This window comes from Pteronotus mesoamericanus, unplaced genomic scaffold, assembly GCF_021234165.1.
Source record: "Pteronotus mesoamericanus isolate MK-2021 breed Mesoamerican mustached bat unplaced genomic scaffold, CSHL_Meso_final contig_1, whole genome shotgun sequence".
Classification (NCBI taxonomy): Eukaryota; Metazoa; Chordata; class Mammalia; order Chiroptera; family Mormoopidae; genus Pteronotus; species Pteronotus mesoamericanus.
This window is the reverse complement of record NW_026554998.1, coordinates 2,043,731-2,071,272: the sequence shown is the minus strand read 5'-3', so window position 1 is coordinate 2,071,272 and position 27,542 is coordinate 2,043,731. Positions and strand designations below refer to the sequence as shown.

Sequence of the window (27,542 nt, the reverse complement as noted above, 5' to 3'; positions counted from 1 at the left end):
CCGCTGCAATAAACACACCCCCAAAATAAAAAGTAAAAAAAAGAATTCAAGTATTACCAGTCATATGATTCAAGGATTTATTAAGTCATACATGCAAAACATACTGCTAATTGCATTAGCAAAAGATCAATGTAAAAACACTCCACAATTCTGCAACTGTCAATTTAAAAAATGTTGTTCTAGTGGTTGAAAGGTCCTGCCTCGTCGCCTCGCCAGTGGGCGAGCTGCACAGGACTCGGTGAGCACGAGCGCGGGGCTCGCCCCCAGGGGCCTCGTGAGGCAGAGCGACAGGGAGCGTGTCCGCGGGGAGGCAGGGAGGGCCAGCGTCAGGCAAGGTGCGGTGGGGGCTGGCAAGACAGCGATGGCAGGAAGGTTCATAGTAAGAATATCTAAAATATTTTAAAAACTGTAAAGATGCAACACGTGATTTTTACATCTAGTTACTAGAAAACTAAGTAAGGAAAGCACTTATTAGCTTTGAATAAAGGAACATGAAAACAGGAATGCACTTGTACTAATCTACAAGAAATTAAAAAAAAAAAAAAACAACTAAAGTGTTATCAAGAGAGGTTTTATACAAGGAGGCATACTGCCCGGTGAGAAGGGCTCCATAAAAAAAGCACTTTCTCAGTTAGTAACCGTGGGAATGACCATTTCAAAGATGAATTAAATGCCCAGTTTTGGGAGGGATCGCAGGTTTAAGAAAAACGAAAAGCTTAAGAAAACACTGATTAATACCGACTTTCTTCATCATCTACTACATTTGACAGAAATTAACCTATTTAAAATTTTACCCATGACACTTTTATTCAGTTTAATTATTATGTGTACAATGTAGTGTAAATTAATCTCCACTTCCTATTTTGTCAAAATACTGCCGTCTTCATCCTTGGATCACATCAGGTGTTCCGTACTTGCCCCGTGCGCCCACGGCTGGGGCAGAACAGAGGAACACGTGAGTAAGAGTTCTGTTCAAAATCTCAGCAAAAGCTCACACACTAATTTTTTTAAAAAATCACTCCGAAATCAGAAAGACCGATCCAAAGAGTTGGGCTGTCACACTCATCCCACTACGACATACAGTGCAGCGTTAGGCAGCGACCACGCGCGTTAAGTGACGGAGCAGTGAACGGCAGCGCGTCCTAAGGGAAGCTGCGCTGCTCGGGCCTGGGAAACGCGTTAGGAAGTGTCTGCCTTCCCTCCCCGCGGAGGCTGGGCTTCTCAGAGACAGGCCTCTGAGCAGTTTAGTGCTTAGTGTTCTTAGCACAGCAATGCGACTTAGTTCACAAGGTATTTTGGCAACTCTTAATATGAACAAGAATAGGGACTTTTGAAAAATAAGGCTTTAAGAAAGCTTGTCATTTTAGGGCTAAGTTTTAATAGAATATGAAAGTTTGAACTCTTACACTTATTTGTTTAAATAAAACCTAAAAATTACTGATTGGTTCAAAATGGTTTTTTATGGAAAAACTAATCTGTAACAAAAACTTGGCATTGAGTGCGAAGGCTCCATTGTTTTTGAGCAAAGCGTACAAAGGTTCCTGGGGACAGGGCAGCGGGGAGAGGGGCCCAGACATTTACAACAGCAGGCATTTTCTCTTCCTCTTCTTGACGGGAGGTGGGCAGAGAACGGCTCGAATAGCTTCGTCGAACACTGTCTTGAGGCCTCGCTGTGTGAGGGCCGAGCACTCCAGGTATTTCACAGCACCTGCCAAGAAACGGAGCACCTACAGCCATGCGGCCACGCCCCTGAGCAGAACGACGGCGGGGCCGCCCCCCAGGCCCTGCTGCCTTCTGCCGGCAGCCGAGGAGGCGCAGAAGCCCCAAACCCTGCTGTCTCCTCCGGAAGAGCGACGCTACGGGCCTTTTTAGCTGGTTCCCAGAGGAAGCCAGGCCCCAGGTTGGAGGACCACACCCTCCGCCTCCCCAACCTCAAATCCTATCAGGGAAATAAAAACACAAGCAGAGCAAACGGGAAGAACACGGGGCTCCATACCGATCTCCTTAGCCATGGCTAAGCCCTGTGGGTAGGTGATGGGTGTCAGTTTCTTTTCCTTCAGCTTCTCAATCGTGTCTTTGTCATCCCTGAGATCAAGCTTGGTCCCCACCAGGATGATGGGAGTGTTGGGACAATGGTGTCGCACTTCAGGATACCACTAGACACATGCAAAGAAAAAGAGATGACACTCCTTTACGCACTTCCTTACCTGAATTATATCCACCCAGCTGCAAAGTGTCCACCACTCCTGAGTCAAGGTGCCCCCAGAGCCCTCCTGCAGGGGACCACACCTGCCCTGCAGCCTCGCTCACGGCTCCACCCACATCCTCAGGGGCCGCAGGACGGCCAGCACCAGGTCCCAGAACCTCCTGCTGGTCTTCGTTATTTATTAGCAAATCAGGACTCCCAAGACTATCAACCTGACAGGGTGGTGCTACTTGTCAGTAAGGGGTCGTGGTGAAAGGGGCTTCCCCACCCCGCCAACCAAAAAACCCACGTTGCTTTTGTAAAACGAATCAGCTTCTTGGGTCATCTCAGAAATAATCCATACAGGGGTTGACAAAAGTAGGTTTACAGTTGTAATACAAATAACACACTACGTAATAAATAATAATACAAGGATAATCTGCTTCGCGTCCTCACAACGTGAACCTCCACTGGCCCACCCTGTACATTCAGGGACTTGAGTAAACCATGTGGACCGCGGCCTCAGCTCTGCTGCCACCGCCCCACTGGCCCCTCCGAGGAAGGGCCTCTGGCACGCGCCCGTCCCCCAGGGTGTGAAAGATGTGGCGGGGGGCAGAGGGCGGCAGTGATCGTGCTTCGCTGGTTTAACAAGGGACACAGCACCTCCGAGTCAGCCTGAGAACTCTATACATTAAGTCACACACTTAGAAGACTGATTCTCTACTTTAGCAGAATTACTAAGGCCATTTAAAAAACTGAAAATTTCAGTCAGTAAATGGTAGTTTATTTCTCAATGTTTCTTCCTGAGAGTAACATTATGTAACAAAGTATTTTCCTAAAAAATACCCGCTTACCTTTGCACGAACATTTTCAAATGATGCAGGACTCACAAGAGAAAAGCAAATTAAGAACACGTCCTATAAAAAGGAAACACAGGGCGGTGTTCAGAAGAGGGTCTTACGAAGATGAACGCACTCTGCTCTCTGGACGCTGCCGGGAAGCCCCCAACCCCCCGCCGTGCCAAGGGCATGCGCGCTGCCTGTGCAGGGAACATGCTCCCTGGACGCAGCCCGTGGCTCCTGGCAGCAGCTCCCAAACCAGAGAGGCCCGTGGAGCGCCCGTTACTGCGAGGAGAGGGTCGGGAGGGCGAGATGCGCTACAAGCTACTTGAGGCTGCGGCAGCATCGAATCGGCCCCTGGGCGCCTCTTTTCCATCGCTCCCACCTCCCACGGGGGACAGAGATCAAGTGTCAAGGCTCCACTTGAGTGTTTATTTCTGTAAAACCCGGTCTGCTTCTCAAAACATCTACTAATGGCATGCTTTTCCTTAAGCTCCTCATCAGCTCCTTAGGTATAAACATTTTTATCTCCATTGTGTCTTTGGACTCCAATCAAATGTTTTTTTCTTTCTTTTACTGATCCTGGAGAGAAAGGGAAGGGGGGCAGAAACATGGACTAGATGCCCCACATCCATGCATTCCTCAGAATGCGCCTGACCGGGGCTTGAACCCCCACCCTTGGCGGACCGGGACAAGGCCCTAACCAGCGGAGCGGCCAGGCCAGGGCAAACTGCTGCTTTCAGCGCAGCCATCAGCCCCCCGCAGAGGGGGCTCCGTGTCTGCTCGGTGGGAACGCTCCCTGTCAGGGCACTGGGTCCAATGTGCAAGCGACGCCTTCCCAGCTGTCAGAGCTCCTGACGCCCGCCCCCTTCTCTGGAAACCTGCACCCGGGGGCACATGCAGCTAAAACAGATTCAAAGGAAAGGGAGGAGCACAATTAATACCTGAAAGAATTTCAAGCTAAAAGTGAAATACCTGGATTTTTCCTCCCATTCTGCCTTGTGTAAAAACCCTAATTATTTGCATGAATTTAAAAATGCCCCCAAGTGTCTAAAATGCTAATTTTGTAAGACATGACTCCTGGAAAAAGGCGACTGCGCTACTTTGTGCACTGCCCAGTTCCCAAGCTAACACTCCCTCTCCTCTGGCCAGGATCTGGTACCTGAAAGGGAAAGAAACATCCACACAACAGCTTTTTATGAACGACGCTTTAAACGCTAGCGCATGCACAAGTCTGCCCCAGAATCGCCTGAGCCGGTTACGCGGTGTCGAAGCGGGCGGGGCCCGCACACCAGCCCACGCAGCCACACCCCGCAGGCCCTGGCACCGGACACCAGCAGAGGAGGCGGCCCGGCAGCCCTGGTTAGTCCCCCAGCCAAGCTCAGGGCCCATGGGGGGCTTCCTCGCGGAGCCCCCACATTTCCATTAGAGCCCCAGTCATAAGAGCCCCTTCTCCTTTCACTCGGGAGGGGGAAGAAAAGAAGTTCCCGAACCACTTTAATTCAAGCGGGAGGTAAACTGTCCCATTCTAATAGAAGCGTGATTCGTTAAGCAAAACCCCAATCTTGAGTGAATCAAACATAAAACACTCAAGGAATGTGAGGCCAAATAGGAAATCCTAGCAAAACTAAGAGAAATGAAAGAAGAGATAAAGCTTGAAACTGCAGGCGACTGAAAGTTTTACATACGGCAATCGGCTTGTCTTTGCCCCTGGAGGTTATATCCTTACCATACGTTCCTCCGACCTAGTAATGCACGAGAACTTTGTTTGAGTTTAGTAAAAATGGAGAACAAAAATCATTTCAGCCCGTTATTTATTCCTTCTCAGAATCCTGTCTCTACTCTCCCAAGGCTCTGATTTAAAAGCAGAGGACGCTCTAACAGGCGTATGATGCCAAAGCCACAGAAACACTGTCAATCAGCCTGGGAAGTGGCACAAGGGGGCACTGTGTGCCAGTCCAGGATGGTGACAGGAGAGTGGGCAAACCCCTGGAGGGGGCAGGGTGCCCCTCCCTGTGGTGGCAGCACACAGGGTCCCTTTTCCAGCAGAACCGACAACACGCCCAGGAGGCTTATGCTCAGGAAGGAAGGGCTAAATGCGCGTCCTTCCTGCCGCTGCGCCCGCAGCGCATGAGGGGCGCCTGCCCGGGAGCCGGGCCCCAGGGAAAGGCTCAGCGGGAGTGGGGCCGGGGCTGCGAGCTGCGGCGAGACCCGCGTCCTCTGGTTCTGGGGTGTTGCCACGCTGAGTCCCCTGCCCCTGCGAATCTGGATGAGGTGGCCTAGACGGACAGCATTCAAGTGCCTGTCACAATGCCTTCCACTCATCTCGCTGTCCCCATAAAAATGGACGGGCGTGCTCCTCCAGCAACACAGGGCCCTAGAATTCTTTTAAGAGACAGGCAGACAAGAATTGTTTCCTTTCACCTTATCTGAGCTTCTCTGATTTATAGTCTGAAGAGACCACTTAAGTTAAAGTTTCCGTAAATACCCTGGTTTAATCTGCGAGCTGTTTTGAAGATGTGTCCTCCCAAGGCCTCAACATAGCGCCGAGCCCTCACTGTGACCCAGGGACTGCATGGCTCGGCCACAAAGGTGCAGTTTTAGGGTGTCCTCTAACGACAGCTGTCGTACCCTTTTCAATTTTTAAGAACAACTTTTTGATGAATCAAGATGCTTTCCTCCTGGCCTCGGTCAGCGCTACACCAGCTGCCCGCTCCCCGTGCCCAACCTGGACTTCACGGCGCCGCATCTCAGCCCCTGCCCCTCATCTTCCGGCCGCGGCTGCCCGGACCCGGGTGCCTCCACTTTCACGCCAGTCCTTGCGACACTCAGAGCTCCTCAGCCAGAGCCACCTGTGGCGTGGCCACACTCTCCCTTCCTCACAGGACACCTTCCCTCTGGCCTTGACTATCACTTTCCTTACATCAGTGGGGCAGTTCTGAATGCCGACCTCCAGCGGGCCTCTGGTGACTTACTGCTCCTGCACTGCAAAGCCCGTCCCCGCTGGCCGCCATTGCGGGCGCTCTTCCTGCGGCCCCCGTACCAGTCAGGGGGACCACCCATGAGAAGCGGAGCCTGCGCTGAGCAGACCTGGGGGGGAGGGGTGCTCCAGAGGGCTGAGCCCGCACTGCTCTAAGCTGTTCCGTTTCTCTTTCTTTCATTTCCTTCTCTTCCAAACGCTTCCACTCGGTTCTTACTTTCAGGCTTGCAGTATTTTCTAACACGGGCGGCGCTGTACACAGCAGGGGAAAAAAGACCAGGGCACATAAACACGGCAGAGCACAGGGGTCGCGACACCCGGGCACTGGCCTGGCACCCACAGCTCCGCCAGAGCAGGTCTGTGTGGGAGAGAGCAATGTGCCAGGGCACTGGCATCAGACACGGTCACTGTGTGACTCTGCTCCAATGGGAACCCAGCGTAAAGAACGGAAGACCACTCACCCCACACTCATGTCTAAGCACAAACCAACCTAAGGTCACCGTGCCAACTGCAAAACACCAAGGACCCCCTCCCCAGCCAGGGAGGAGAGTGACTACCTCTCTACCAATCACAGCTTTTGACTTGCTGCTCCCCACCCTCCGGGGAGAGTCACTAAAATACCCAACCCCTGACTGCCCTGCCCCCACCGGCACTTGCTTGGGCCCTTGCCTGGCCTCACCCTGCGGCCCCCAAGGTGCCTGTCTCTCTCAGGACAGAGTGACAGCCCTGTCTGGTCAACCACAGGCGTGCTCCTCGGGACCTCTGGCTGGAGGGCACTGAGGCTGCAATAGCCACCCAGCAACATCAAAACTCGTGAACATCGAAACAGCCGCACCAAACACCACAGGTTTCCTTTTTGTCTAACGCTGCAGTGACTGAGCTCAGCACTTAAAAACCCTTCCCGAGCCAGGCAGGCGCAGAAGGTGAAAACACTGCCTGACACAGCGGCGCCCTGGCCAACCCGGTGCAGCGAAGGAAACCAACCACGCAGCGTGTGCCTCTCCCAATACACACAGGGTGCGGGCCAGTCACATCTCTTCCCCCAGCACCACGAACTACAGGGACAAGCAGGCAAGTACAGGTGCGCAGACACGAAGTGAGACACTGGGCTTGAGCACTAGGCTGATGATACCTCCATTCTGAGCACATCTGCTGAAGGTGAATATGCAGAACTTACGTGTTTTTAAAGAGAATGTAAAGATAATTTATTGAAGGGCAGAAAAGCCCTAAGGATTACATAATTTAGCAACATTAAAACTTGAAGGGCAATTTATACTGAAAATGACTACTTGCCCACCATCTTTTGGAGAACAAAGTCGAAACTGACGGTTTTAACAGATTTCACTTAGCTACACAGAGCTGCCCAGCAGAGAAGGGAGCCAGCACCCCATGACCAGAGGAAACAAGACGTCTCTTTTCGGGCACCATCGAAGACCCTTTCCGCCTGGCCCTGCCTCAGGGGAAGCCACAGGAAGAGGCCTGCAGAGCAGGGAGCCGGCGCCTGGGGGCCGCGCTCCCCGGGCACAAGGTTCAGGTCTCTCCGCCTCTGCACCCAGAGCGCGGAGTGCAGCCCGTGAGCCCCAGCGCCTGCTGCTCTCGGCAGCGCAGCGTGAAGGCAGGCGGCCTCCCGAGCCTGGCTGCTCCGCACCCAGGCCAGCCCCTCAGCTCCCAGGAGTCCGCGCGGGCACATCTGCCAGTGTCAGCTGCGTGCTCTCCCTCCGTGTCCCTAAGCACCCCCTCAGCTGGTGCCTGGTGCATGGCATGACATGGCGCTTGGGAGCCCCGAGGGCGAGCACCACATCCTACCTCTTTTAGCTGCTCCAGCACCTGACAGGCAAGCAGGGCCTCCCCGCCTCTCCCGCCTGTGGAACGGGACACGCAGAGCGTAGGCCCTGGCGCTCGCGCTGCGGACTGCGCCAGTCAGTCCTGGGTTCTCCAGCACGCGAAGGGGAGTCTTGCCAAGTCACCTCTGACAGACCGTGAGCATCTCTCTCAGAGAAAAAGGCCACCATGCCCCGCCCTCTGAGCCACAGGGGATGGTTGAGAGATACCCCACCCTTCCAGATGTATCCAGTGGGACAGGAGACTCCTACTCAGTATGTTTGCAGATTCATTTAAAATCTGGTACACCCACTGGTACAGAATAAATTCCTAAACATATTGAAGAACTCACACCATTTGGTCATTTGGCTGGTTTTTAATACTTAGTTAATTTTTAGCTGAGGTTTAAAAAAAATCACATAATTCAAACCTCCCATTTTATAGTTTTGGTCTGTTACCAGAATCTAGCTAAAGAATAATCAAGAATCAACAACTCAAAAAACTGTGTCTGGTAGTGCCCCCAGCAGAACACAAGACAATGACTGTTGCATGGAAAAAGTTGGATTCAGAAGCGTAAAGCTATCATTACTAAACAGGGAATTCATTTAAAAACAAAAACAAAAAAAATTTGGGTAGACAGACTAATGTTATTTTCACCCACACGGAAAAGTGATGATTGAATCCATCAAAGGACCACAGCCTGCCTTCTCTGCATGCCCCCGGCCACCCTGGCTGCCCCGGCCACCCTGGCTCGCTGAGAGCGGGGATGGACAACACAAGGGAATTTGGTTTCCGCTCTGCACCGAGGAGTCTCTGGGTCGATCGAGGCATCGACACCAGAACAAGGCAGAATCCTAACAGGGCCACACTGGGGTGGGTGTCTGCGACATGCCAGGGACCGATCTATGTGCTTCGCATGCATTAACCCATCCAATCCTACAAGAGGTTAAGACCAGAGATGAAGAAAGCTGCCCAACGGTCCCACAGCTAGTAAGAGGGAGAGCGGGATTTGAACCCAAGGAGTTTGCTCAACTGCCTCAACACCCAAAAGATGGTAATAGAAGCAAATCCACAGGCAATACGCAGTAATTAACCACTCAGGAATTGAGCATTCTAGAGAACACATTACAAATCAGTCATGATCCTTACTGTCTGCGGATAGGATAGGGGACGTAATCTGTCATAATCTTCTTGTCCAGCAGTATCCCATAAGCCCAGATTCACCGGTTTTCCATCTACCATAACATTGGCAGAATAGTTGTCAAAGCTGTAAAATATGGAGGAAAAAAGGTTAGTCTCTAGCCTTGGAGCCTCAGGCCCAGGCCCTGGCCCTGAGTCGCTGCTCCAGCCGGGGTCCCAGAGGCGGCAGCGCTGGGACAGCCAGGAGCGGGCCCAGAGGCCACCGGGCCAGCCCAAGTCCTCCCTGCAGGCCCGAGGACATGCCTGCGGACGAAGCAGGGCCCGGGACACGAGGTGGAGTGTGAGGGAGACCAACGCGCAACTGGAGAAAAAAGCCAAGAAACAAAGGAAAGCTACCAAATTTAACAGACACAAATTACTGTCAGCAATAAAAAAAGTCTCCACCTTTAGTAAATAGACATTAAGGTTTTTCTCCCCAGGATGAAATAATGTGTAAACTTGGTCCCTCTTTCAAATCCCACTTGTGGATCTGAAACCCCCAACTGGGCCCGGCTTCCTCCCACAGCCCCGCCCCGCCCCGCCCCGCACAGGCGCAGCGTGAGCCGCTGCTGTGGGACGTTTCCAAAGGGTACACACTTGCTTAAATTTAAATTATTTGAAGCTGCCACACAGAAATCAGTTAACCGTAAGAGGCGGCCCAGAAAAACCTACAGGCCGACAGGAAAACAGGCTGACAAGAAATTACAAGTATCATACAGTTCACCAAAAAGAAAATCTGGCATTGCAATTCAAACCAGAGCAGGTACCAAAGAGAATACAATAAAACTCCACACTTCTTTATTACATGCTCAGGAGACTAGTACTTAGGGGCTTAACTACCCTGGGACAGCAAAGTCAAGGCCTGAGTAAGGTGCTAATGTGGTTTATGGAATTTAATGACCAAACCAGCTTTCATAAAGAAAAGGTTTGATGTGTAGTAATTCTGCCTCACGAGAAAAGGACTGATAATTCACTAAATGGTGACCCTTTTTCCAATTTGGGATCAGGTATCTCATACTATACCAAAAAAATACATTCCAAATGAATTAAAGAAAAAAACTTCAGCTACAAAACTCCTAGAAAAATTCCTAAAGAATATTTTGCATCACTCAGATGGGAATGGTCTTCCTTAGCAAGGCACGAACGCAGGGAAAGGGGAGGCAGCGCACCTGTGTTAAAATGCTACACTTGTTCAGGGCAGAGGACATTCTGACAAAAATTAAAGACAAATTCGAGAGACAGAGGAATTAATATTTCTTACATACATAACTTCCATCAGTGAGAAAAAATTCAGTAGAAAAATAAGCAAAAAATTTCAACAGGCAAGTCCCAGAAGACTATAAATGGACTGGAAACATTCAAAAGGCTTTACCTTCATTGACACCAGAAATGCAAATGAGGAGGTAACTTTTCAACTCTGTGTGGACCACAAGCTGTATGAAGGGGCTGTTTCAGTCACAGCTGGTCAAAGCGATAGCCTTTTAGATAGCAAATGGGCAGTAGGTATCAAGATTTAAAATTCAGCACAATTCCCCTACTAACAACCTACCACGTGCACATACATGCAATGTTTGACACAGCGCAGTTTGTAATGCAAAAGAAAAAAGAAAGAGCCCCAGCGACCTGTGGTGGAACCGGCTGGAGGAGGACAGCGGGACTCCGCTGCACTGAAACGGGCACAAGACTCTGCAGGGAGGCCCGAGCGGGCGTGTTTGCCGGAGGAGCGAGAGGGAGGCAGCGCTCGCAGCGGAGCGTTACTTCACCGGACGTTAACCATGGGGACAGAGCTCACGGCGGCCACAGGGTGGTGCTACGAGGCCACATGGCTGCGTGGAGCTCCCTAGCAACCCCATCATCAAAAAAGCACTTTTCCATCTCCACCCAGTTCTGCTGCCAACAGGGAATAAGCAGCTCAGTAGCCAATTCCATCCTCCCAACCCTCCCCCACCCCCGCCAAACACACCCTGGTTTCAATTCCAAAGACCCATAACTCAACAGCAGCTTGTAAAGCAACGGTTACTTGCCAGAATCACACACAGAACCCGGAAGGCCAGATTTATCTGAAACTCTTACATTACCCAACCTCTATACTTCAATTAGTTTAACTTTCTTTTGTTTCCTAAATGTCTAAAAATAGATTAGAAAAGCTGTGTGTTTCATCACTATGTGGCAACTTTACATTAAGTATTTCTTAAAAGCCCAAATACGGAGACTTTGGTGAATGTCTGAAAGAAAAGGTAATCACATCTGTTCACATAAGGATTAAGAATGACTATAGCAAAGCAAAGGTCAAAGGTGTCCAAAAAACATCACTGATGTGCTAACTCCCAGTTTAACTTAAAATACTTACACGGTGGGGATATATTCTCCAGGAAATGCATTGGTTGTGTAACTGATCAGTAGGCAGGTTTTACCTACAGCGCTAAAGAGAGAGGAGACAGGTGTAAGTTGCTTGGTTAACATTTATGTAATCTTAGCTTTCGCTATCCTGTTAAAATAATGCACAGAAAAATCAAGGAGTATACACCAAGGACTTAGAATGAAAGAAAACTGTTTCTATAACCTTTTATTTAACATCACACATACATTTTTATCCTGAAATTTAAGTAAATAAACTACAGTTTTTCAGAAAGGCAGCATCAGGAGCCTTCACACTCTGTGTAGTACGTGGTATTAGCACTCATAGTCCAGAGACAGTTATTCAATAAGCACAAGGTTCAAGAGGAAAACAAAATATTTTAAAATTGAAAGTCTTTTTTGTGACCATCTGTAGAAGTCTTTCATCCAAGAATCTTCTATTCTATCCTGAAATGATTCTGATGAATACTAATATGCAAACACAGCTTTCCTCAGCAACTCCCACTGTGTTGCTAAGTAACAGATTTAGCCGCTCCGACTGGCAGCTCCGACTCCAGCCGCCCCCCCCCCTCCCTGGCAATCAGCAAGGACTGCTCCCTAACAGAGCGCTTAGTCATCGCCGCCACACAGAACTAGTCTCTCCCTAGCCCGTCCGGCCGCGCGCTCTTGCCAGCGCCCGCCCCCACCCCCACCGATCGCCAGGAGCCCTCAGAGCAGCTCACACAGGGTAACCCAGACCCCTCGTCAGCAGCCCAGGGGTGCTGGAGTGAGCTTCCCAAGCGGCTGCCAGGGGGAGGAAGTGAGCGGCAGCAGGGCCCTGCCCAGCCGCTCAGGGGCACAGCGCACCGCCAAGAACAGGCCCCAGTGCGGTTGCAAGTCTCCCAATCACTTCAAAAAGATTTTTTTTCAAGAGAGCATCACCTAAAAATTAAGGTTCCTGCACCCGTAGCCGCACCCCTCCAAAAGCCAGTCTCCAAATCTGCAACCGTCACGGACAGACTTTAGGGGCTTCCAGAGCCCAGGTCCCTGGCCTCCTCGCGGCTCACCCGATGCTGTCCTTCCACGGGCGCGTCACCCTGCTGTCCTCTGCGGGCTTCCCGCAACTGAGGGCACACCGGCGCTCGGAGTTGTAAACTTTGTTGTTCAACCTCAAAGAAGTTTTGTGCGTTTCTATTTCCCCTGCACTCCTAGCTTAAGGCAAAAACCTCTCACAAGGGCAGATTACAGGCCCATCCAGTCTTGCCAACACTTGTTTCACTCATAACACCGTTAAGGGCTTAACAAAAGCTGGAACTCCCCACCCTGACCTCACTGAGTCAAACATTATATCATCGGGAGGTAGCTTCCCACTTCTGAAGGCTGTTTACTGAGATGACTCATTGACCATACATTCTGTTAAAAGCTTAGAATGTCAAAATAAACCTGTACGAGCAGGAGCCTAAGATTTGAAGTCATTACCCAGGATATGAAACCTACCCATGACCAACTCTATCACTCACTGGCTGAAATTTTGGGGTAAGTTTCAACTTCCTTACACCTCTAGTTTTCTCAGCTGTAAAACGGATACAAAATTACCAACTCCATCACAAAACTATTGTGAGCATTAATTCAATGTCAACCTATACCAACAGTATTGTGTGTTATGCCAGGAAGTGTACTAAGTGCTGCAATGAACAAGACCTCCTGGAATACATGCAGTTACTTAATTCAGAAATGAAAAACATTGCCCAGGCTGGTGTGACTCAGTGGAATGAGTGCCGGCCTGCAAACCAAAGGGTCACCGGTTTGATTCCCAGTCGGGGCACAAGCCTGGGTTGCAGGCCAGGTCCCCAGCAGGGGGCGCATGAGGGGCAACCACACATGGATGTTTCCCTTCCTTTCTCCCTTCCCCTGTCTAAAGAAAATAAAATTTTTAAAATTTAAAAAAAAAAAAGAATTGGATAGTTTAAACAATTTCAAAACCTATAAAAAAATAAATATTTCCTTAATTTTTAAAAACAGATAAAAAGAAAAAGAAAACTGTTATCTGCCCCCTTTTAAACACACTCCACAAATAAAATCCACACTGGCTCCAGGCAAACTCACAGTTTCCCCACAGAAGGCCAGAGCCTATTTGGGCACACACTGGACTGACGCTGCTGCAGCATTATGGAAGGTACCATTTGCCTTAGAATTGCCCACTGTATGTATTTAAGTACTCAGCTCAGCCCCTTTTTAATTTTTGGAGAAATGAGCATGAGGCTACTGGAAGAAAGCACCAAGAGCACTGTTTCTTTAACCTGTCTGTGCATCGGTCCATCCAGTATAAATAACCAAGATTAAAGCCAGCAACTTATGTTCCTATTATGCTCAATTTAAAGGAAACTTTTTACTGAAAATATCTTGGGTAAATTTCAGTGTTAATTCCTGAAATCCAGAAACCAAAACTTAAAAAAAAAAAATCAATAAATCTAGAAACACCAGCAATTTCTTCACATGAGAAGAAGAAAAAAAAAGGGATCCAGGAAGCTCAAAAATTTTAAAAAGACCCTGAATTGAAAGTCCTCAATTTGCATTGGGAAGCAGGAATGGGTAACAGTCAGCCTTCAGTAAACACGCAACAAAGCAGAGAACAGGTTCAGGGAACATGTGAACTAAGAGAGCCCTTCCACACTACGAAAATACAAAACCCAAACGGGAATTCTGCTGTTCCGCTACTAATAGGACGTCCCAGCCAGCATACAGAAAACCACCCATTATCCACCCACTGGAGGCTGAAAAAAAATTCAGATTCTGTATCGTTTCTAGAACACTCAAAGCTGAAGCTACTACCTACAACAGAGTCCAAGTCTGAAGCAGCCTTAACTCTAACCCACCCTTCTTGACCACCAAACCTAAACCTAGGGTTAGTTGATGTTTGAGTCAGCTGAAGACAGAATTCAAAACAAGAATTTCTATCACTCTCATTCTCCTTCAAAATCAACTTCTCTGTTAAATCCTCTTAACATAGCCCCTCCCTGCTCAGGCCGGTGTGGCTCAGTGTACTGCAACCCGCCTGCAGGCTGAAAGGTTGACAGTTCGAGTCCCAGTCAGGGCACATGCCTGGGCTGCAGGCCAGGTCCCCAGTTGGGGGGGTGCGTGAGAGGCAACCAATTGATGTTTCTCTCGCACATCTATGTCTTTCTCCCTTTTTCCCTCTCTAAAAATAAATAAATATAATATTTTAAAATGAAAAAATATCCCTCCAATGAAGATATGTGATAAAGCACACAGAGCAAAATGTTGATTACAGAATCCAAGTGGTGGTATATGTGTGTTGTTTGGGCAATTCTTTCAACTTTTCTGTATGTTTGAAATTGTCCATATTAATATGTTGAAGAAACAATATTCCTTCTGAGGACATTTGGTAACTAACTGCCACTCAGGAATCAGTAGCAGGATTCCTGATGAAACACCTCCTTCTCCAGGAAGACCACAACTGTGAGACAGAGCTACCTGGTGACGCACAGGTGAGAAAGCAGTCAGTGCGGAAATGTCAGATGACAAATGCAAAGACAGAACGTCAAAGAAGGTGGATTTAAGGGTTCTAGAAATGGAATCCCGATCCTCCTCCACTAAACCAAACCTCAGACTTTTACTGAGATTACCATGTGAAACAGCTGTCAGAGGGCAGGAGGACTGGGTGAAAAAGGCGGAGGAATCAAGCAAAAGACGCGGACAACAGTACAGCGATTACCAGAGGCGGGTGGGGAGACGCTGACGCGGGTAAAGGGGAGACAAATGGCGATGGAAGGAGACTTGACCTGGGTGGTGAGCGCACAATACAATATACAGATAATTACAGAAGTGTACACCCCAAACCTATATATATTTTTTAACTTACTGACTTTAGAAAGAGAGAGGAAGAGAGAAACATCGATTTGCTGTTCCGCTTATTTACGCGCACACTGGCTGCTGCTTGTGTGTCAAACCCAATGGACCTACCCGGCCAGGGTCTGAAACCTATATAAGTGCATTAATCAGTGTCACCCCAACAAATTCAATTTAAAAAAACAGCTTACACAAAAAAGGCAAATCATATACAACCTAACCATCCAACATGAGAATGACTGAGCTAGGACTATAATAAACAATGACACATTACCATAACAAAAAAAAAGAGAGAGAGAGCGCATTTTGTGTCATTTTACCAATCAGTATCAGAATCAGATGCTAAATCTGAATTTGGAAGCCAGTGAGAAATCCAAACCCCTTTACAAACATATAAAAAATATGGTACCCTATGCCTCAAGATGAAATGCATAAATTTACGAAGCTTAAAAAAAAAATTCATGTATCATGCCGTCACTGATTGGTTGTTCAACAGAAGTGGCGAGTAACTGGTGTGAATACATCCCTATAAGGATGACGTCATGGAAGGCATTCTTCACACTCAGCTGAAAAAATCCCTAAAGAAAAAATATCTTAGGCAGCAGTATCTAAATTAGACACTGGAGTGAAGAGCCCACTGGCCCAATCTGGACACCAGTTTGTACAGCGAGTGAAATGAGGGCCTCAGGTCATTCACTCCCAGCCTTCCAGCAAAACTAAGCAAGACCACCACTGTCAAAAATGACCACCTGTAAACACGTCGGTGGGGTGCTGTCTTACCTAAGTAAGGCTGAGAGAAAATCTTGGGGCCGAGGTCCCCCAAATAAAAGCGACAGATGCTGTGTTAAGGACTGCCTTACAATAAAAAGCATCGAATTTTATCTCATATTTTAGTCAATGCCAATGAAATCACAATATAGGAAATAATCCATTTGAAGAATATAGGTTAATTGATCCTGGTTATAACATGGTTTTGATATAGCTTTTAAGAGCATTTTTTAAAAAATTTTAATTTACTGATTTTTAGGGAAAGAAGAAAGAGGGAGGTGGGGGGGGGGCCCGGATTTTTTCCTCTTACTGGCACCTCGGCTGGCAGACTCCTGCCGGTGCCCTGACAGGATGGAGCCGCACCCCTGGCCAACTGGGCTGATGCTCTGACCAGCTGAGTGACCCACCCGGCCTGGGGTCCCAAGAATACTTTTAAAACGAGGAAGCTTGCAATGTGTGGAACCTGTTTGCCTTCACTGCTTCAACTACCCTTAACTGCCTCCAATTCCACACATTAAGTGTCAGCCCCGCTAAATTTAGACCGCCATGTACAGCGAACATTCCAACTTTATCACCAGGGATGTATTTTATTTGGGTAAAAGCAAAAAAATGGTTTCGGCATGGAAAATGAGGTCTCTAAAGTTTTGTGCTGAGGTGCTGTTTGCTCCATCCCGTTCATTAAACAGTACAGCTTAAAAACTTTCTGTAAAGGGAGAACTTCCCTCCAAATAGCACCTCACCCTGATCGACACTGATGTCAAGTACAGTATTAAAAAACTAAAAAGACTCCAGGCCAGGCACGGTGTTTTCTGCCTAACCCGCCTTCACAGAGCCCAGCAGCGCCTGCGGGGGACAGCAGCAGTGACTCCGCAGCTGGGACCTATTAGCCAGCGCCCGGTGCGACCTCACGCCTTCCCCGCGGGACAGCGCCGCGGGGGGAGTGGCAGCTCAGGGTTTCCGCGGGCCCGGCGGGGCCGGGATCTGAAGGAAAGAGCCAGATCCCGCGGCAGGCAGTCAACAAGGACTCGGGCTAATCGAGCCAACAAAGACGGCAGAGGTCCCTGTCTGCGAGTATCACACAAACTAAAAGTATCTGCTGCGCTTATGTTTTAGTTTTAAGCATTTTCAAATAGGAATATTACACACGATGGTTAGATTTTAAAACGTCAGCAATTTGACTTTTTTTTTTTTAAACTTATAGGAACAATTTCAAATGTCCAACTGATCGAAATCCGCCGAGAATTCATGAACTCATGCAGAGGCATAAAAGCCACATCAGTCCTCCCGACAAGTTAGGGGGAAAGCAATCAAAAGGCTCAGCGGCGCCGAACCGCTTCCTTCGACTTCGCACGAGTCGAAAAATGTACCAGTTGCATCCTGAGTTCGATGAAACTGGGAGCAATTCTCGGAGCTTCCCTGTTCACAATTAACTACTTGAGCAATGCTGAGACATACAATTTTGCTCGCATTACACTAAGATTCTTGTTTCTACGAGAAAAGAAAAAAGAAAGAAAGAAACGACTGCATAAGACAAGTCTTGTTTTCCTCCAAGACCTGTAAACCACCAGACAGTAATGAAAAGAACTGCTCTGCCTCCCAGGGCCTCTCGCCCCGGGAAGCCTGCTCTGCTACACCCCCTTCCTAACGCAAGGAACGAAGGCCAGTTTCTCTTTTTTTTAATGACCACACCACGTTCAGAAAAAAAAAAAAAGAACCGTCTTACTCAGACCCAGCTCCTCGCAGCTAGAATCTTAAAAGTTTCTCCAGGAAAAGAGCAAAAATAATCCTTTTTTAAAATCCTAAAAGTGGCCAAGTACCCGTGGAGGGAACCCCTGGTCAATCAATTTAGGGTCCCCGATCCAACCCAGGGTCGTCAGTTCTGATCGACTGACCGCCGGGCGGCACGGATGCTCTCAGCGGGGCTCGAGAGGTTAATATAAAAGCCAAGAAAGAGTCCTTTTTTAAGAAAGGCAACTCTCTAAACCCACGTAATCCAGAGCGACCGAGGGAGGTGGCGGAGCGCCGCCGGGTGAGTTTGGCCGAGCGGTCTGCGGGTGCGGGGAGAAAGCGGAGGGTGGAGTTCACTTTTCCCTCCGGCCGCCCAAGGCGGTTCCCTCCCCCACCAAAAAGAGAGAGAAAAGGGCCAGAACCAGACGTCCGCCGCCGGGTCCCGGGGACGGGTGGCGGCCCGCGCCCCCCGCCTGCGCCCCGAAGAGGCCGGAGCCCAGGCCCCACGCGCGCCCTCCCGTCCTGTCCCGCCCCGGCCCCAGACCCCTAGCTGCGACCCCCGGCCCCGGGCCGCGCACTCACCCGTCTCCCACCACCACACACTTGATGGCCTGCATCTGGGCCGCTTGGTGGGCCGCGGCGGAGGCGGCGACCGGGCACTGAGGCGAGAAGCGGCGGGCTCGGGGAGCAGCAGGCGGGCGGGCGCGCGGCTGCGGGCGGCAGGGCGCGGGGTGCCGGGGCCGCTGTCCACGCCGCCTCGCCTTCCGCCTACGGGAAGCTGAAGCCCAGCAGCGGCCACCACCCAAAGCTGGGGAAAACTGCAGAGAAACAGGAAATGGCCGCTCCACTCACATCCGGCAGTCCCTCCCCAGCGTCGGCGCCCGGCGCTCCCAGGCTTGGGGCGGGGCTTTCCCGCTCGCGCGCTCCAGGGGCTACTCTCGGCTTCGGGCGCGCCCGGGGATGTTCGGGAACGCTCGGAGACTCCCGGGATTGCTCGGGCACGCTCGGGAGAGCTCGGCTCCAGCCGGGCGCGCCGGGCGCCATTTTTTGCGCGCTGACGTCACGGTGCCGCCCCGGAAGGCCGCGGTTCTATCTGAAGAGCGTAGGGGTCTCTGGCAACCCCGCTCTTGGTGCTCAGCCTCAGCTCCTGTCTGAATCCCGCAGAGTAGCGACGTTCTGTCCTATATATGTGATAATGGTAACTTCTAGGGTGACAAAGTCGTTCTAGAAAATTCGGAACCCAAAACTGTAAAGAAGACCATACATCGCACCATTATTCCGACATAACCTAGGTTCATTCAGCCAAAAGTTCTGAACGTCCTTCTCTTTCTTACACATTTTATATTTCTAAATGCGTTGAGCAATTATTATGTCCTATGCTTTTGTTGAACAGAAATTTTAACTTCCACGGCTGAAGGTCTTTTTAAAAGGACAGGGGTTTGGGGCCATTTCTCTCTGGAAAAGAAAACCACAGCATAGGGCGCGGAGTCTGAACCACCTGCAGCAGCTCTCAGTGGGAAAGGGACTGTGTCCGGGACCCGGAGCTGACCCGCTCGTGTATGCAAACAGTTTGGGGGAAAAAAGATGTAGATTGCTGTGAAAGAATATACATTGGCTATAGATAAGCGGGTGGGAGAAGGTGAAGCAGGGCTAGCAGTGGGATAGGCGCAGACTCCGTAAAAAAGCAGCGTTTGCTTCTTTGGTTTGCTCCTTTGGGTGGGAGGTGGGCAATAGTCTAGAAAGTTCACACGGAAACAGGAAGTGGAAGCTTCTGGGGTTTGATGGCTCCTGACTAGCCTCACTTTTAAATAATGTCGGAAATAGCCCTGTGGAAGTACAAAGTTCCAACCTGCACTCAGGAATGTGCGTAGCCTTGTTAGCTGGCCCCAGCTACTAACAGGCTAACTATTCTCTGCCTTTCATTCGCCAGTCCTTTTTAACTTAATTCAGAACATCTCGGGAGTTTTGTCACTTTGTACAAAGTCTGGAGATAATGTTCTGTTAGCAGACCATGAAAGTGCCAATATTTTGGTGTATTTCTGCTCAGTCATTTTCTATACATAATGAGCATGTTTTAAACAAAATTGTGAAGTCATACTGAATCATCGTTAGAACATCTTTAATGGCTGCTAACTATTCATTCTATTATGTGTATGTGCCTTCATCTAACTGTTCCCGTTATGGAATACTTGAGTTGCCCCTATTTGATAGACAATGCTGGGATGAGCATGTGCAAGCATCTTTAAGAGATTTATTTCTTTAGACTAAGTTCCCCAAAATGGAGTTCCTGAGTTAATAGGGGAGGATGTTTTTAGCGTTTTCGTACATTGTGCTGCCCTTGCAAAGTTTGCATTCCCCTCCACCCACTGTGAAAATGGACCCTCCAGGGAGTTGATTTCAGATATTTTCATCTTTTGGGCCTTGTCTTTCTATAACTCACTCTGTTACTCAGTATTGTAACAGTTTTTTGTTTTTGTTTTTGTTTTAAATCAGAGCTTTCCTACACAAGCTTTTTTAAAGCATGTTTGTCTTGCAATTATTTCACAATGAGCATGTTGCCTGGGCAAGGGGCATTTTTGTGCTCTGTTCATAAAGAGCTCCCTTGAGAAGGAGTTGAAATTTCAAAAGCAATGGTGTCCCCTTTGCTGATTAAAATTTCCAGCAAATCTATGACAAACCTTAATTGCTATGTAGGATTGCCCTCATGTCTTTAGGACAGGAGCGAATGAAAGGGTGGGGACTCAGGCCAATCGTTTAATTCAAATGCGCAGACATTTGAGTGCTGCCTGTGCATCATGGCCGGAGAGCAAATGACCCGGACGGGAACATGTTTGCCAGGACGCCAGGCCCATGGCGCTCAGTGCTGTAAGTGAGGTACAAACACGGTGCTCGTCAGCGAGACGGGACAAGTGCAAAGGGAAACTGAGAGATAGCTGAGCGCCCTGGCTGAGCAATTTACTGCCAGATGCAGAAGGTCACCTCCCTGGAGATGACATGTAGGCCTCAGTTATATTTTAGCTCTAGGCCCAGAAAAGCAGCAAACCCCGGTGGGTTAGGCCAGGACCAGCTGCAATGACTGATGACCCCCTGGCACCAACCAGTCAGTAAAGACCATGACCCCGAAAGAGCACACGTGGAACGCTGACGAATATTCTGCTGAAACACCCCCCCTGAGATTCCCTCCTGCAAGAGAGAGATAAAAGCCTCATCCCCCTCTTCTTCCCCACTTCTCCCCACCTCCCACCCCACCAGGCACACATCTCCTAAGTTCTAAGGGATCTCACAATGCTCGCAACCAGGGGAGCAGCGGGCAGCCGCAGCTCATCTCATGCTAACCCCCCGAGCCTGTCTCTGAGGCCCCCTTTTCTCCAGCTTCCCAGTGAGCCAACAGCAGCCCAGCCTAGGTGTCTCCTGCTGCTTCTTCTATGCTAAGCCCTGCCTTCTTTCACTGTCCCAAGCTTTAATAAATGTATGCCCACGGTCACCTGGACTCATGTTGTGGGAATTTTCCTGTGTGAAGCCCAGAACCCACACACTACCGGCTGGCCCTGGGCAGACCCGCTCAGGGCCAGGTGCCCTGTCCGGTAACATCAAGAAGCAAAAAACTGTATTTGGGCTGATAAAAGGGGTTTCCTCAGACAGAAGAGAGTTGAAAGGTGAGTTTGGGTGGGATTTCTGGTGGGTCTCGATGGAGTAAGAAGAAAAGCGTTTTCCACAGAGAACAAAGTCCCAGAAGTTAGAGGCTGAGGACCATCCCCAGGTGATACTCAGGGAGCCAGGCAGGGGCGTGCTCCAGGCATAGAATCTGGAGGTAATCCCGGCTGAGTTACAGGCTGCCTCCCGGCTGAGTTACAGGCTGCCTCCGGCTGAGTTACAGGCTGCCTTGGGCATGGACTGTGTTCAGACAGGACATGAGTTTTTGAGCCAACGTGTGACACGACCACATTCAGATCATTGTTTCTCTAGATTGATAAAGTGAAAGTCCACCATGTAAGAGATTGGATTGTTACTATAAAATAAAATTAATGTGCAATCCATGTATGGACATCAGCTTTAATTTAAAACTGAGTTCAATTAAAACTTGTCCAAGTCTGGCTTTGAGCATCTATTTGTAATGTTCTCCATGCCAACAAATGGTCCAAAAAGTTAAAATTACAACTAAATAAGTAAACATTAGACCATATGTATTTCTCAATGTGATACATAGTTATTTCTCAAGCGCCTTTTGTTTATACAACCATGTATCCTACTTAGGTCCCTCATTTGTGTCAGTCGTGTATTCTGTTCCAGTCCCTGGCCAGGGGTTGGAAGCATGAACTGAACAAAACAGATCCCTGCCATCAGGAAACCTACATTCTAGTGGGAGAGATGCTTAGTAGGCAAATGAACATATAGTATCATTTCCAGGTTAACATGAGGGAATTACATGCAAGTATCTAATCTCACTTCAACCCAAAGCTCCGGTAGAATTTCAGAAAAGGGATTTTTTTAAAAAGGCCCCATAATCCTAGAACAGAAAATATAGAAAAGAAGACGAATCATGGCTGGTGTGCCTCAGTGGACTGAGTGCTGGCCTGCGAACCAAAAGGTTGCAGGTTCAATTCCCAGTCAGGGCAGATGTCTGGGATGCAGGGCAGGTCCCCACTTGGGGGCTTGCAAGAGGTAACCAATCGATGTATCTTTCACGCATCGATGTTTTAAAAAAAAGAAGAGGAAGAAGAGAGATATTAGAAGCTGGAGAGAGTGGACAGGACAGATTGAAACGGATTTAGCCACCGAGACGAGCTGTGGGAAAAGCTGATCAACAGCAGATCTACAGCAGGGAGTTCCCAAAGGGCCAGGGACCTGCCGCTCCAGGCACCTGTGGAACTGGGGGTGAAGGAGGAGGGTGGGGTGAGGAAGGAAGGCTGAAAGCTTGGCAGCAGTAGCAGGCAGTCTACATGGCTTCCTCTACTGTACGAGGCAAAGTGGCCGCCATCTTTCCCTCCAAAGCCTGCAGGTCTCTCTCTGGAGAGGGTGAACCAGAGGGGGTTTGTAGCCTAGGCTGACCCTTGAACCTCTCTAAGCCCCGCCTTCTTGGCTTTGGCTGGCAGTTTTCTCTGGAACAGGGGGGTGCAGAGTGAAGGGCTCTACTCGGGGACAGAGCAGTGTGGGAAGAACCTTCAGGAAGCCTTCCAGCTCCTTCAGAACTTCCCATTGGCCCTTAGTTTCCCACCTCTGATCGGCACCAGACAACCATGGATTAATGGATATGAGCAAAAAACTTCTAGAATGGAAAACACACAAAATAAGCAAATTTAAGGAAAACAAAGGGCAGGAAGAAGGACACTTTTTTTTTAAATGGTTGTCTCTACCTTCATCGACAATTCATCCGTGAATGAGAAGGGAGTACGGTTTTGTTTTGTTTTGTTTAAAGTAAGAAATATTCAGATGATTTTAAAAAGAACTTAGATATTGAAAGCAGGCTAGGAAGAAAAAACTCAGCAGAAAGGCTGAAACGTCACATTGAAGAACTCGCTCAGGAGACCTGAAACACATGAACAGATAGGAAGCCAGAAACTGTAAGAATATTAGGGCCCGGGAGGCCAACCACCCTAGACTCTAACAGGGAAGAAGGAACAAAGGGAAGGCAAAGGAGGAAATTTCCCAGGCCTGAAAGACAGGAGTTTCCAGAGCGAAAGTGCCAGCCCCGTGGAGGAAAACGCACCCAGCCCCGTGTCCGTCTTGTGAAACCGCAGAACAGCAGGGACAGATAAGAGTCTACGAGCTCCCAGGGAGAAAACACAGGTCACAGGGAAACAGAAAGTGGTATGGCTGCAGGTTTCTCAATAGTGGTGCTGCGGGGGCCACGCCTCCAAGATTCTGAAGAAAAATGATTGTCAACCAGGAATTGTACTCACAGCCAAAGCATTGATAGACTGGATGGGTCACATCAGAAACATTTTCAGCCCAGGAAGTTCTCAAATGCGTTTACCTCCCACACCCCATATCCCAGGAAGATAGTGGAACATGAGTTCCCCCCAGTAGGAGGAAATCAACCAAAAGAGGAAGAAACTGGAGGTCCAGCACAGCAGAGGGGAGAAGGGATGTCCCCTAATTTAGCAGGGCCCACGCAAAGGGCAACCCATGGATGTTTCTCTCTCACGTCGATGTCTCTCTTCTTCTCTCTCTCCTTCTCTTCCTGTCTTTCTAAAATCAATAAGCACGTCCTCAGATGAGTTGAAAAAAAAAAAGAAAAAGAAAAAAAGCACATTTAGAACAACATAGTAGAGAAAGTACTTTCGAACTGTTCCTGAGAAGTACTTCTTAATGTGAATAGTTATATTCCTGCTTATATGTCTCTTTTTCTCCCCACCATTTTATTATAAAAAAATGTTCAAACACACAGGAAAGCTGAAAGGAATGTGCAGTGACCATCCATATCTCCATCTAAATTCTACAATTAACATTTCACTCTACTTCATTACGTATCTGCCCATTCATCTGATTTTTTTTGATGCGTTTCAAAAGAAGTTACAGAAATCAGTACACTTCACTCTTAAACATTTCAGCATGCATATAATTAATTATACTTGTTTATAGTTCACTTTTTTTAGGCAAAAACTTACCATGAAATGCACAAATCTGAAATCTACTATTCGCCAAGTGTTGAGAAATATAGACACCCGTGTAATGCAAACCCCCATCAAGATACAAAACATGGCCACCGCCTGGCGCTCTGTGCTCTCTGCGTCCACAATTCCAGCAAGGGCCGCACTCATGTGGAGGAACGAGCCTTAGCAGTCACTCAGTACTTGTCACTGGAATTTCCTGCAAATAAAGACATGCTTTCACGTTGTTAAAACAGCAGCTTGGGCAGCGGAGCTTGTCCTACAGCCCGTGCCCCGTGCCCAGCCGTGCCGGGGTCTTCCTGCCCCGAAGCGGCAACCGCTTTTTTTTTTTTTTTTTTTTTAACAGAAATGGTGAAATACAACAAATCAAAACAAACAGCATTAAATCTAAACATAGGTTTAGGGGTAACCATTTTTAATGTATCTTTTTTGTGTGGTGGTTTCCTCTACCTCCAAATAACAAGCTGATACTGCTATTTCTTGTCTGATCAACGATTTATATTTTTTCTTGGTTTTCTGCTGTGACAAGTGAAGATTTAGCTCACCGATATGCTACCCTTTTCCCTTTATTATATGCATCACTATTTCAGGTCTTCTCTTAGTTACGTCGAAACTGTAAATAACATTCTATTCCTGTCTTTGCGCAACCCACTCTCTCTGGGTCCTTCTAGGCAGGATGAAGAGAATGCCGCCGTTCACCAGGGCTGGCCGGGCCTGGGCGGTCGGGGTGAGCGGGGCACCTCCAGCTGCAGAGCCCGCCCCGAGGGCAGGCTGTCCGCGTGGGCCCCGTCTGTGGATTCACCAGTCGTGCCCCTGAAATGGGGGCCGCTGGAGTCCGGCCCAGCACTCAGGCAGGAGTGGTGGTAGCCGCCCCCTCCCAGCCCTGCAGACCCGGAGCCAGCTGCTGCTGCTCCTCTGCTGGCGAAGGTCCCTGGGCGGGGTGGGTTGCACCAGGAAGCGTCCAGCAGAAACATTAATGCAAGCTATGCAGGGTTGTCCCGGTAACGGCATTAGAAAAAGCAGAAGGAAACAAACACAACTAATTTTTTAAAACCCATTTAGGGAGGCGTGATCAATGTATCTCTCGCATGTCAGTGTTTCTCTCCCCTTCTCCTTCTCTTCTCCTCTCCCTGAAAATAAATAAGTAAAATCTTAAAAAAAAAGGAAAAAACTAAAAAGGAAACAAATAGATATGTATTTGTATGTATGTGTGTATATATATTTGATTATTAATATTTTGGTTATATATTGGAGACACATATAATATATAATGTATATAATATATTGGTTATTAACATACACATATATATATGTGTGTGTGCATTCGGCCTTTGTCCCCAGTTCCTGGCACAGAGCTCCTAATACCCTTGGAATTTCCTCAGTGATGGGAGTGTCTCCTATGACTCAGAAGAAGACCTTTTCACCCATACCTGAGTTTCTGCTAACGTGTGCACTGTAGGCTGGTCTCTGGATAGCTTCAGGGTGGGGGCTGGGTGCCAGATAAACCAGCCTGGCGTTAGCAGGTGGGAGCCTTCAGCACCACACCCGACCCGCAGGCCAGGCGGAGGGATTGGGGATTGAGCGCGGCCAGACACCAGCGGTCCGGTCCGTCGGGCCTGTGTGACAAAACCCAGAGCAAACCCTGCATCAGCGGCGCTGGAGGAGCTTCCGGGTTGCTGAGCGTGTTCCACCCTGGGCGGCTGGGCGGTGTGCCCAGGGCCCTTAAGGAGCGGGCACGGAAGCTCTGTGTCTCCCCACCCGTGGACCTTGTCCTATTCCACCTTTAAAAAAACACTTCAGTGAAGTATAATTGACACACACAACGCTATACTTATTTCGCATGTACAAGGTGAGTTTGGAGTACACACTCATGAAACTATCATCACAATTTATGTCATGAACATATCTGTCACCTCCAAAGTCTCCTCCTGCCTTTTACTTTTGTGTGCGTATGTGTGTTCTACGGGGACCGGACCCGCACCCCAGGCCTGTGCCCTGACCAGAAACCGAAACGGTGACCTTTCGGTCTGCAGGCTGGCGCTCAGTCCACTGAGCCGTACCAGCCAGGGCTATGTTGTTGTTGTTGCTGTTGTTGTTGTTTTTTAAATGTCCAGCCCTGGCCTTCTTTCTTACGGCTGAATAACATTTCCCTGCATCCCGGTGGGCCCTTCGTCTGGCTGTTCATTTCTAGCCAACCCGTAATCTTAAGTCTAGTGGTTTCCTAACTTCTGTGAGTCATCCCAGGGGATTATCAAAGCCGAACAGGGTTGTGGGAACCCCCAAATTCACAGCCTAGCCTGTCAGAAGTATGAGTGGCACCCGGAACTTGTGGCTGGTATCTGAAGGGGGCGTCATCATGCGGGACGAGCCCTTGAACCTGGGGAGTCTGACAGTTACTCCGGGTAGTTCGTGTCAGGACTGCGTCGAGCCGGTGGACACCCAATTGGCCTCAAGGAGCTGCTGTGGTGGAAAAGGCGGGAAGCCTTCGAGGTGACGGCAGCCCCAGCCACCGTCTGGCTGCAAAAACAAGAGCCACCCGAGTGAGACGCACTTCAAGAGCTGGGCCCGCCCCACCCCCGGAGCAACAGAAGCGATAACAAAGTGATTGTTGTCTGACAACATTTATACATTTACTCGGTTAGGGGGTGGTTTGTTATGGAACCATGGTGAGTCGCAGGGATTCCACGGTGGGGACACTGGCAAAATCAGAAGTGAAAGAACGGGGAGGCAAAGGACACGGCGGGGAGCATTGTCAGCTGTGGCTCTCGGGTTGATGGGAACAGAAAACTAGCCTGGAGTAAGGGGACGAAAAGAGAAAGATTAGTGGGCAGTGCACTGGTGGGCTCACAAGAGTTGAAGGAAGGTGAGTAATCGGAACTCAGAAAGGACAGGGCCCAGGGCCACGCTGGGGCCCACGGGGGTATTCTATTAGGCCCACGTGCTTGAGGGTGGCGCTCCACTCAGGTTTCCCTTCATGGCAAGGGGAGAGAGCCATCCTGGTTGGTGTGGTTTGGTTACCTGCCCATCCTGTTGGGGAAAAAAGGGAGGGAGGAACCCAGTGACTCATAGCCCACCAGAACCACAGAGAAGGCAGTGGAGGAAGTCCCCCCAAAAGAACAGGAAGTTGTGGCTAGGCAGGCAAAATCAGGAGATACTTACTGTGTTCATTAGGGTTAGTGCAAACGACAGAAACCTAAAGCGACAATGGCTTCAACAAGATCAGT

General features: G+C 49.1%; 1 protein-coding gene across 2 annotated transcripts; it reads right to left on the bottom strand.

Annotated features, from left to right (window-relative positions):
* Window positions 1–59: 59 nt before the first annotated feature.
* RAC1 (Rac family small GTPase 1) lies at window positions 60–18,598 on the bottom strand. Of its 2 annotated transcripts, XM_054570362.1 has the most exons (7): window positions 18,290–18,598; window positions 11,355–11,426; window positions 8,975–9,092; window positions 4,713–4,769; window positions 3,040–3,102; window positions 1,997–2,156; window positions 60–1,708 (listed from the first exon to the last, which is right to left on the bottom strand). In XM_054570362.1, the coding sequence occupies exons 1-7, from the start codon at window positions 18,322–18,324 to the stop codon at window positions 1,578–1,580; spliced, it is 636 nt and encodes a 211-aa protein (XP_054426337.1). In that variant the 5' UTR covers window positions 18,325–18,598; the 3' UTR covers window positions 60–1,577. The 2 variants fall into 2 exon arrangements, with proteins under 2 accessions (XP_054426337.1, XP_054426261.1); XM_054570286.1 differs by lacking the exon at window positions 4,713–4,769 and having other exon boundaries at window positions 18,290–18,594.
* Window positions 18,599–27,542: the final 8,944 nt, after the last annotated feature.

Coding starts and splice junctions, on each gene's coding strand:
- RAC1 (XM_054570362.1), bottom strand. CDS start 18,324: ATGCAGGCCATCAAGTGTGTGGTGGTGGGAGACGG. Junction 11,427..18,289: donor TGTGTGGTGGTGGGAGACGG/GTGAGTGCGCGG, acceptor CTCTCTCTTTAG/CGCTGTAGGTAAAACCTGCC. Junction 9,093..11,354: donor GGAGAATATATCCCCACCGT/GTAAGTATTTTA, acceptor CATATTTTACAG/CTTTGACAACTATTCTGCCA.